This window comes from Pinus tabuliformis, chromosome 1_2 (genome assembly GCF_031772625.1).
Source record: "Pinus tabuliformis cultivar Carrire ecotype Pingquan chromosome 1_2, CPIR1, whole genome shotgun sequence".
Taxonomy (NCBI): domain Eukaryota; kingdom Viridiplantae; phylum Streptophyta; class Pinopsida; order Pinales; family Pinaceae; genus Pinus; species Pinus tabuliformis.
The window spans coordinates 429,535,026-429,547,056 of record NC_142298.1 but is presented as its reverse complement, the minus strand read 5'-3'; the positions used below and the strand labels follow the sequence as shown (position 1 = coordinate 429,547,056).

The following is a 12,031-nucleotide window of genomic DNA, read 5'->3' as shown; positions in this document are numbered from 1 at the left end:
TTTATTTGGTTGACAGATAATGGATAGGAACTGGGGTGCAGGTTGGAATCTTTTGGCATTGATGCTTGCCACAAAGCCTTCAGACCGGATAAGGTAGCTGAAAAATTGAAGTTTTCTGTCTAGACATATAAAACCAGGCCTGAATTGATGCTTGAATTTATTATGCCTACATACAAAAGTCCATTTAAATCATTTTCAAAATCTTCTTGTTGAATTTTTCTTATTCTTATTCTGTCTTACCATCTTTGGGACCAATGCTTTGCTAGAATACCCCAAGGGGGGGAATAAATTCTAGACTTAGGTTAGAATTTGCTTTAACTTGTTCACAGTTGCTTGGATGCTTTGAGACATCCCTTTTTATGCGGACCAAGATGGCCTGTGGAGCCTTCTATTGGGATCATTCGTTGGGGTTTAGGTTCAACAGCTGTACGCATTGCCGAGGAGTACATTTATGGTCCTCATCAGGTATGCAGTTTTCTTTAAACATACTTATGCTCATAGCCTTACGCCAATCTTCTTTCAGTTCTTCTCTGGTGAATGGGTACCAGAAAATGTGTTTTGATCAAATTGATTTTTTTCGGAAAGTAGAGGCATTGAAAAGTGAAACATATACGTTCCTAGAGCTAAGCATTCCTCATTTGTATAAGTTGCTAACATGTAGCCTAATAGATATTTAACGAATTTTCTTTACCTGATTAGGATAGCCTGAATGTTCACATGTTAAGAATAATTTAGTTGCGAAGAACCCAAACATTATGCTAATTAAGTTTTACAATTTAAAGGGTTAAATTCTGCCGAACATTTCTTATGTTTACCGTATGATGCCAATGCTTTTCAATGGATTGAAACATTTTGTCTAGCACATCTAAAGATAGTATATTGCCTTTTGTGTAGCGTAACAGGTTGGCACACTACATTGACCTTATGGAGAGGTTGAATCCTAATTCAGATTGGAAGGTACTATTGTTTTCTTCATAGCCTATACACTTTGAGGTTTTTTCTTGCACCCTTCTGAAATACTTTCTGTACCAATTCCTGAACTTGCAGAACTGGCATGCATTACTGCCTGGAAAATGGCGTTTATTGTATCATACAGGGAGGCAAATAGGCCTAACAATTCGTGAGGTAAACTCAACTTCTGACGCATCTCTTGGTTTCCTTTAGTGTCTCATGTACCTTATGAATCTGTTAACTTCCAACAATTGCATTTTTCATGTAGGCTTCCCCGAGAGTTCTTATTGGAAATGTTTATCTTAGTTTTTTGCCAATCAAAGACAGCAAAAGAAGCTTTTCTATGGCAGCTGATATTGATTTCACAGTCATGGTTGATCCCCATTGGCCCCATGATAAAAGGGGCAAAGAAGGAAATCTACACATCACTTCAAATGTTGAGATGACAAATGGAGAGAGAATTTACCAAATTGAATCCCAGGTTATAGACCAAGGAGCCATTCAGGAAAAGGACAGTGAGAGCAATGAGAGCATCCTCACAACCTCTCAAGTGCCAGTGACACGGAAAAGTTCAAGAAATGGACAATGGAGAAAAGTAAGCCAGTTCCTACCAAAAGAAACACCTTCAAGTCTTCCTGTGGTGAAGTTGGTCCCATCAGATGTAGAGGTAACAATGAATCTTGACTACGCTACCAAAGGTACTTCCTTGCCAAGTAAGGTTCTGCTTGAAGTTCGCCTACAGGTTCCCCAGGAAATGTTTGACATATCAAAGTTGGTCTGTGGGACATATGTTGATTCAAGGATGTTAATATTGCGAGGTGTCGCAGGTTCTGCTCTCCTCTTCACTCGCACTTTTGAAAGTTGACTACTTTAAATGTACCCCACTGTCATTGTTAGGAAGATGTGCTTGAAGCTGCATCTCTTCACTCATTCTGATGTTGGTCAAGCATTCTTTCATTTGTTGAGCTGTACATTTAAAATTCATCATTCTTTAAAAAGGAAGAATGCTGTATATATATGCCTTGTTTTGCACGCCATTGAAAATTAAAATTGGTGTTTAAGTCATCTGGTGTAAGTTATGCTTGGTCAGGCTAGTGCACTTGTGTAAGTTCTATTTCATATATGACAGATTGTTTATCATACAACCCAATATAGCATCAGGTGAAAACAATCATATGAGCAGGATCAGACTGCAAATTTACAGAAACAAGTTTGAACAAAAACTAGGAGCACTTTAAAATTGAAATCATGTCCATTATATCACCTTTTAAATCTGAGATCAAATAATAACATTTATATCACCCTTTTAACACTTTTTCATGTACAAACCTAGCAGGCAAGTGGTTTGAAGGTGTAATGAACTCAACTATATATTCTCTGTTAGATTTCCTTAAAACCCAGCAACTGATTTACAATTTTCCAAGTGTAAAAATCAGAAATACAAACAACTGCTGCACTGGAAACATAAATTGCAAATACAATGAGTTTTCTAACATGCATAGTGGAAAATAAATCAGAAGGCAAACACATCAACCATATAACACAAGATTTACCCAGGATACCCCAACTTTGGGGAAAACCTGCAACAATGTGTGTCTTTTATTATCCTTCTTCAGCAAAGGATTTTCTTCTGAGAAGTACAAGGAGGGAGAAATTTCCCTTTTTATCTCAGGAAAAACAACTGATCAGCTTTGAGATGAATCAATATCCCTCTCACGCACTATCTACCGTATGGCCTGCGCAGATCTGGCTATTTGCGTCCTGTGTGAATAGAACAGGTGTGCATGTTTTTCTTCCGGGCACACATGCGAACTGGAGGCTGTGCTAAGGCTGTCTGAGCTGAGGAAATTTAATCCTCACTCGATCTCTCCTTCTCGATTGCTGGAACACTGCGAATTGCTGAAACCCTCTGTGAAAATTCGGCAAACCCCGAATCCTATTGCAGTATAATTGTTAATTCGATTAAGCAATTTACTTGCTGTGTGCTACGACAAATATTGAATTAAATACACGGCAACCTTCACAAAATAAATATTGCGGAAGAAATAAAAATGTTGGAAGAATAGATGCACACACATAAATACACAGTTATTTTTGGACTAAGTCTTTGGAAAAACCCAACTCGAGAAAACTGGTGCAACAACTGAGGGTTTTAATATTATGCAGTAGTAAATTTGAGTACAAGACTATGGATGCTCAAATCTAGCGATCCATACAGAGAAATCACTTACAATAAATCTAGTGAGAAAAATATCACTCCTACAAGCGATCCGACACTGACCTTGGCTCAAGTTGAGTTGCTCTTCGCTGCCTCTGCGCAGTCATTGCGTCAGCCTACGCAATACTGCGTCCTCACAATTTAGAACTATAGGTTTTGACCCCGTACAGAAATTACATGCATACGAATTTTAAAACACAGAAAGTAAACAATGCGAGAACATAACACATAAAACACATATATACAGAGATTTTCCCCTGGATCCCAAAACCGAGACTACCAGCTTGATTTTTCAAGATGTTTCTTTCAATGTTACAATACAAATTTATACATGTCGAAGTATCCAATACCATGGACCGAAAACCATCGCGTCCAAAAACCATGTGTGAAAAACATGCACAAAACCATAGGTAGGTCTGCCCAACCTAATATATAGGGTTCAAAAAACAAAATTTTCTGGGGTGTTGCCCCGGACCCCATAGAGGGGGGTTACTTGCACCCCTCAAACCCCCTGCGAAGCCCCCGCTATGCAATCGACGCAATGAAGGGGGGGCTCCTTCCCCCTTCAACCCCCCAGTTAACTACGTGGGCTAGTCGTGGAAAGAATATAACACAACCCAATAGGAACTACTTTCCCTCTTGCTATTTGATCAACTGCTGTATGGAAGATGGATCCTCTTGGCCTCTAGACTCTCTTTTCGGCTTCTGGCATTGGATCACTGCTTCTCCCCAGCAAAATATAGAATCCCCTCTGAAGCACTGCGCTGCCTCTACGTTGCCTCTCTGCAATGCACTCATCGGAACTGGGAAAACTTCCTCTGACCTTACTATCCCTACCCCTCTCTCACTGCTTCGAGCTCACTAGCTCTCTCTCCGGCAACTCAGCGCTGCTACTCAGGAAATCGATCTGCCAGTGAAATTGAACTGTTGGTGTGTGTTCTCCAAGCCCCATCGAGTTTCTTCTTATAATCTCTCGTTGAGACATCAACGACCACGATTAAAACTTAATCGATGGCTAAGATTAACTAGAACTTGATCCAAGTCTTTTTCTAGAAGATTCTCACCATGACTTAATTAATACCCTTTAATTAATCATATTTCCTAAGTTTAGACTTAGGAAATATTAAAAAACTGATTAATTATTTTAATTAATTCGTCTCTAGGTGGAATTTCCAGAAACAATTTTTGGGTTTTGAAGAATACATGTATTCTAACCTCTCCACCAAATTTCGTGGCTAGAAAACATCCGATGCTACAAAAACTAACACTCCCTTTTAGCGAGAAATGTGTTCTAGTGCTGCAACCCACTGAAGCAACACGCTGTCTCTGCACCACCTCCTGTCACACTGTTGATGTTTGGCTGATGCTGCTTACCAACTACTGTGCAACTCTGATATACGCTACATCTGTGCTGCTGCTACCAACACTACATCTGCACTGCAACTCCCTCTCCATCTGCTGCTGCTGCAATTGCAATAACTTCAACTAAAAAGCATCCAAAATACTGAATCAACTGTGATCAGTATGATGCATCTGTCTCTTGAGTCTTTGACTGATGCTAGTCTCTGTGCTGTCACTGAAGCCTCTACCCTACTGCTGACTTTGCTCTGTGCAACTGCACTGTTGCCAACTCTGCACTGCGCTGTCCAGTATCTGACCGCTACTAGCCATTGCATCTGTTACTCTGGCATCTGACTGCACCATCTGCCACTGATCCATCCTACCACTGTATGCTATGGGCTCCCGTAGCAAGGTATTAATTCATGAGGTGGACCTCCTTAAGAATCTTGCCCATCTTGTAGCTCTCTGGGGCTACAAAACCAAATCACCCCACCTCACCCCTGGAGGTATATCGGTGATGATGGCAAACTCTTCCTCCAATCTGGAGGACAACCTGTCAATCTCCGCAGATGTAACTTATTGATCCTGCTTCTCCTCTTTGTCCTTCTTTCTCAGAGGACATTGAGTGCTTTAGTGACCAAGTTCACCAGATCTGAAGCATTTGACCTTAGAAAGGTCCTTTCTCCTGCGCTGCTCTTACTGCCCCTTTGATGCGAGGTCTACATTCTCCTCTTCCTTCACTTGCTTCGTCCCACTGCTGTTGCTACTGCCACTGATGGTGCTCTTTACCAAATCTCGTTTCATCTACTCCAGCTGCAAATCAACCCACATTCGATCCCACTCTAGCAACTTGTCTCTGCCCATAATACTCTGGACGAAGACCTGCCAGTCTTTGGAAACGCTGTTTAGAGCTAACCGCACCAATTCTGTAGGCTGGGGCGCTGACCCTACTGCAGACAACTGGTCTTGGACATCCTGAATCCTAGTGAGGAAGGGGTCTATGCGCTCCCCTTTCTACATCCTTGTACATCTCAGCTTCTCCTCAAGATACATCTTCCGCTGCTCAGAAGATCCCTGGTATAGTGTAGCGAGAGCTTCCCACATCTACCTGGTAGTATCTTTGCCAGCTATGTGAGACACCACGTGATCTCGAACCCCATCGAGAATCAGCCTCTTTGCTTTCACCATCTCCTTCTTGTAGGTCTTCATTTGATCTGCATCTGTGGGTATAGCTACCACATTATCGATGTAGGCTTTGAGATTGTATTCATCTAGAAGACAAAAAATTCTTGCCTTCCAGATCACATAGTTGGAGGCTCCGTCCAACCGATTCTAATTTCTCAGCCTTGCTGATGCCATCTCTGCAAAAAGTCGAACTCCTCTTCTCCTCTGCGTAATTGTTGACTGGCTCTACGCACTCCCTGTTGGAGTGGGAAAATATGCTCACAACTACTGCTGCTCTGCAGTGAAAAATCGAACTTCTAGACTAGAAGTTCCTTGAGGAAAGAATTCCCTCAGTGTGTGCTCTTGCTTCCTCCTGACACTATTCTGCATCAGTGAACTGCTGCAAAATAACTGCGTCCTAGCTGAAGATTTGCTCTACAAGGAAAATATTGCTTCTTCCTCTGCCTCTGGTAATCTTTGATCTGGAAAATTTATACTTTGTCGACTCTCTTAGAGAAATAAACTTTTCCTCAAAAATTGACCCTCCTGGCCAAAGGGATTGTATAGCCCCTCGGGTTTTGAACAACTGCTTACGTAGTGCTTCGAAGCTCCTTCCAGCCTGCAATTGAACTCTCCGGCTTCAATCTGTGCTTTGATACCATGTGAAAATGCGGCAAACCCCGAATCCTATTGCAACAACTGATGTTAATTCTTCTAATTGTTAATTTGATTAAACAATTTACTTCTTGTGTGCTACGACAAATATCGAATTAAATACACTGCAACCTTCACAAAATAAACACTGCGGAAGAAATAAAAATGTTGGAAGAATAGATGCGCACACACATAAATACACAGTTATTTTTGGACTAAGTCTTCGGAAGAACCCAAGTCGAGAAAACTGGTTCAACAACTGAGGGTTTTAATATTATGCAGTAGTAAATCTGAGTACAAGACTGTGGATGCTCAAATCTAGTGATCCATACAGAGAAATCACTGACAATAAATTTAGTGAGAAAAATCTCACTCGGATAGGGGATCTGACACTGACCTTGGCTCAAGTTGAGTTGCTCTTTGCTGCCTCTGTGCAGTCACTGCGTCAACCTATGCAGTATTGCGTCCTCACAACTCGGAACTGCTTTCCCTCTCGCTATCTGATCAACTGTTGTTTGGAAGATGGATCCTCCTGGCCTTCGGACTCTCTCTCCGGCTTTTGGCATTGAATCACTGCTTCTCCCCAGCAAAATACATAATCCCCTCTGAAGCACTGTGTTGCCTTTGTGTGGCTTTGCGCTACCTCTCTGTGGCACTTATTGCCTCTCTACAGTGCACTCACCGGAACTAGAAAAACTTCCTTTGACCTTACTATCTCTGCCCCTCTCTCACTACTTCAAGCTCACTAGCTCTCTCTCCGGCAACTCAGCGCTACTACTTTGGAAATCGATCTGCCAGTGAAATCGAACTGTTGGTGTGTGTTCTCCAAGCCCCATTGAGTTTCTTCTTATAATCTCTCGTTGAGACATCAACGACCACGATTAAAACTTAATCGATGGCTAAGATTAACTAGAACTCGATCCAAGTCTTTTTCTAGAAGATTCTCACCATGACTTAATTAATACCTTTAATTAATCATATTTCCTAAGTTTAGACTTAGGAAATACTAAAAAATTGATTAATTATTTTAATTAAGTCGTCTCTAGGTGGAATTTCCAGAAATGATTTTTGGGTTTTGGAGAATACATGTATTCTAGCCTCTCCACCAAATTTCGTGGCTAGAACACATCCGATGCTACAAAAACTAACACTCCCTCTTAGCGAGGAATGTGTTTTAGCGCTGCAACCCACTGAAGCAACACTTTGTCTTTGCACCACCCCTTGTCACGCTGTTGATGTCTAGTTGTTGCTGCAACTCTGATATATGCTGCATATGTGTTGTTGCTGCCAACACTGCAACTCCCTCTCCATCTGCTGCTGCTGCAACTAAAATGCATCCAAAATACTGAATTAACTGTGATAAGTATGATGCATCTGTCTCCCGAGTCTCTGACTGCTGTTAGTTTTTGCGCTGTCACTGAAGCCTCTGCGTTGTTGTTGACTCTGCTCTGTGCCAACTGCACCGCTGCCAACTCTGCACTGCGCTACCCAATATTTGACCGCTACTAGCCACTACATCTGTCACTCTGGCATCTGACTATACCATCTGCCACTGATCCGTCTTGCTACTACATGTTATGGGCTTCCGCAACAAGGTATTGATTCATGAGGTGGACCTCCTCAAGAATCTTTCCCATCTTGTAACTCCCTAGGGCTACAAAACCAAATCACCCGACCTCACTCCTAGAGGTATATTGGTGATCATGGCAAACTCTTCCTCCAATCTGGAGGACAACATGTCGATCTTCGTAGATGCACCTTGCTCATCCTACTTCTCCTCTTTGTCCTTGTTTTTGAGAGGACATTGAGTGCGGTAGTGACCAAGTTCACCACATTTGCATCATTGGACCTTGGAAAGGTCCTTCCTCCTGCGCTGCTCCTGCTGCCCCTTTGATGTGAGGGCTACATTCTCCTCTTCCTTCACTTGCTTCATCCTAATGCTGCTGCTGTTGCCACTTATGGTGCTCTTCACCAAATCTCGTCTCATCTCCTCATCATGCAGATCAACCCACATTTGATCCCACTCTAGCAACTTGTCTCTGCCCAGAATACTCTGGCTGAAGACATGTCAGTGTTCGAAAACAATGTTTAGAGCTAACCGCACCAATTATGTAGGCTGAGGCGTTGACCCTACTGCAGACAACTGGTCTCGGACACCCTGAATCCTAGTGAGGAAGGGGTATATGCGCTTCACTTTCTGCACCCTTGTACATCTCAACTTCTCCTCAAGGTACATCTCACGTTGCTCAGAAGATCCTTGGTATAGCACCTAGTGAGGAAGGGGTCTATGTGCTCCCCTTTCTGCACCCTTGTACATCTCAACTTCTCCTCAAGGTACATCTTGCGTTGCTCAGAAGATCCTTGGTATAGCGTAATGAGAGATTTCCACATCTGTCTTGCAGTATCTTTGCCAGCTATGTGAGACACCACGTGATCTCCAACCCCATCGAGAATCAACCTCTTTGCTTTCACCATCTCCTTGTAGGCCTTCATCTGATTTGCATCCGTGGGTATAGTTACCACGTTATCAATGTAGGCTTTGAGATTGTATTCATCTAGAAGACAAGAAATTATTGCCTTCCAGATCACGTAGTTGGAGGCTCTATCCAATTGATCTTGATCTCTCAGCCCTGCTGATGCCATCTCTACAAAAAGTCGAACTCCTCCTCTTCTCCTCTGCGCAGTTGCTGACTAGCTCTATGCACTCCCTGCTGGAGTGGGAAAATCTGCTCACAACTACTGCTTCGCTACAGTGAAAAATTGAACTTTTGAACCAGAAGTTCCCTGAGGAAAGAATTCCCTCAGTGTGTGCTCTTCCTTCCTCCTGACGCCATTTTGCACCAGCAAACTGCTGCAAAATAACTGCGTCCTAGCTGAAGATCTAATCTGCAAGGAAAACACTGCTTCTCCCTCTGCCTTTGGTAATCTTTGATTTGGAAAATTTATTCTTCGTCGACTCTCTCAGAGAAATAAACTTTTCCTCAAAAATTGACCCTCCTGGCCAAAGGGATTGCACAATCCCTAGGGTTTCAAACAACTTCTTGTGCAGTGCTTCGAAGCTCCTTCTTCTAGCCTGCAATTGAGCTCTTCGGCTTCAATCTGTGCTTTGATACCATGTGAAAATTTGGCAAACCCCAAATCCTATTGCAACAACTGATGTTAATTCTTCTAATTGTTAATTTGATTAAACAATTTACTTGCTGTGTGCTATGACAAATATCGAATTAAATACACTGCAACCTTCACAAAATAAATACTGCAGAAGAAATAAAAACACTGGAAGAATATATGCACACACACATAAATACACAATTATTTTTGGACCAAGTCCCCGAAAAACCCAACTCAGGAAAACTGGTGTAGTGTTTGAGGGTTTTAATATTATGTAGTAGTAAGTCTGAGTACAAGTCTATGGATGCTCAAATCTAGCAATCCATACAGAGAAATGACTGACAATAAATCTAGTGAACAAAATCTGACTCCCACAGGCGATTCGACATTGACCTTGGATCTAGTTGAGCTTCTCTTTGCTGCCTCTGTGCAGTCACTGCGTCAACCTATGCAGTATTGTGTCCTCACAACTCGGAACTGCTTTCCCTCTCGCTATCTGATCAACTACTGTCTGGAAAATGGATCCTCTTGGCCTCCAGACTCTCTCTCCGACTTCTGACACTAAATCACTGCTTCTCCCCAGCAAAATACAAAATCCCCTCTGAAGCACTGCGCTGCTTCTCTGTGGCACTTATTGCCTCTCTGTAGTGCACTCACCGGAACTCGGAAAAATTCCTCTGACCTTACTATCCCTGCTCCTCTCTCACTGCTTTGAGCTGACTAGCTCTCTCTCTGGTAACTCAACGCTTCTACTCAGGAAATCGCTCTGCGAGTGAAATCGAACTACTGGTGTGTGTTCTCTAAGCCCCATCGAGTTTCTTCTTATAATCTCTTGTTGAGACATCAATGACCACAATTAAAACTTAATCGATGGCTAAGATTAACTAGAACTCGATCCAAGTCTTTTTCTAGAAGATTCTCATTATGACTTAATTAATACCCTTTAATTAATCATATTTCTTAAGTTTAGACTTGGGAAATATTAAAAAACTGATTAATTATTTTAATTAAGTCGTCTCTAGGTGGAATTTCCAGAAACAATTTTTGGGTTTTGGAGAATACATATATTCTAGCCTCTCCACCAAATTTCGTGGCTAGAACACATTCGATGCTACAAAAACTAACACCCTCGACTCCTCCTTCGCTGATTTGACACATTTTGCTTGTGCTCAATTGACTTGCCACTAACTCACTCTATCTCCTCTTATAATTTCGATCTTAACCCTAATCTCCCTCTCAATGGTTGATAGTAAATCTTGATCAGTGGTCAAGATTAAATCATAAGTTAAATTAGAAATTTTATTTTTTCTTAAGTTTAACTATAGGAAATAGTCAATTAAATTAATAATCTGTCCAAGTGGTTGTCTCTTGGGTTCTTCTACTAGCCTTAGCACCTAGGCAAACAAAACCTTTCTTCTCTACTCCAATCAACAATCTTTTGCACATTTATCCGTAATAACATTGTCTATGTGCCTCCTCCAAATGCATTTTATAGTCATTGTGACAATTTGTTATTTAACCAAAACCATATATGGATTTCTCCTTTTTTTTCCCCTCAGAAAAAGAAAAAAGTAATTATATTTCAGCTTAAAAATAAATATACATTCCTAAACTAATAATCATGTATGGAATTGCATAAAATAAATTATCAAATAAGAAGAATAACAAGATTGGTCTAACCCTCCTAGTTCCGCTACATTTACATGTGCAATCGAGTCAACAATTGTTGAAAGGATTAAAATCAAAGGTTAAAACAAACACAATCTAGACACATCTTTATCCTCAGATACATCATTATGTAGAGTGGTGTGATGTTGCTAGGTATGGTACTTTAATTGAAGAAAATTTACCTATCTCCAAATGGGGTTAGCAAGATAATGATCTGAAGCAGCAAGTTGCAATTGATATGGACAATGTGGCACCACAACAATGGAAATAAACGAGTTAGCTTTGCACCTTTGCTCATTTAAGTGTGCAAGATGTTCCCTTTAATCTGTCAAAAAAGTATATAAAAACCTTGAATAACTTTGGAAGCATAGCAAAAGACCTTACCTACAAAAAGAGCTACAATGCATTTGGAATGCAACAACTCTAATCTTGTTTTTATTATTATTATCTATAGGAAGGTGATCTGTACATACACTGGCCGCTACACTAACACTGACGAACGTTGAAGAGAAGTAAAATAGGAGAGTAAAAGTTGAATATGCCAAATATAGAGGGGTACCATAATTACGAAATGTAATAATGAGCTATGCCTATGGTTCCTGACAGATAGGAGAATGTTTCTCAAAACCCTAAAAGGTGAAAATATCAAGGAATCATACAACTGTGTGCAAATGCCTATAATAATCTCCTATAGATTCAAATTTTTGTTCATTACTCATGTGGGTCTAGTTCATATGAAGGCGAATTAATATAAACTGATGAAGGATGGTAAGCTGATAAACTTCTTTGGTCAATTCTAGAAGAAGACTTTAGCCCAACCACAGAGACAAATAGATACTCCCCAAAAGTTCTCAAATTTGATAAGAATTCTGCATTATTCCTCTTCACTAAGGGTGGTAATTTGCACTGCGATGGTGCCAGATC

At 41.0% G+C, this 12,031-nt stretch overlaps 1 protein-coding gene across 2 annotated transcripts in view; it reads left to right on the top strand.

Moving 5' to 3' along the window:
- Nucleotides 1–2,016, top strand: part of LOC149206193 (putative plastid-lipid-associated protein 14, chloroplastic) — a 47,069-nt gene extending 45,053 nt beyond the window's left edge. For both annotated transcript variants that reach the window (XM_089395340.1, XM_089395339.1), the window contains 5 exons: nt 17–93; nt 330–465; nt 895–957; nt 1,048–1,125; nt 1,220–2,016. In XM_089395340.1, the coding sequence (XP_089251466.1) occupies nt 17–93; nt 330–465; nt 895–957; nt 1,048–1,125; nt 1,220–1,816 (951 nt within the window). In that variant the 3' untranslated portion in view covers nt 1,817–2,016. The remainder of the gene's footprint in view (nt 1–16; nt 94–329; nt 466–894; nt 958–1,047; nt 1,126–1,219) is intronic.
- The last annotated feature ends 10,015 nt before the right edge of the window (nt 2,017–12,031 follow it).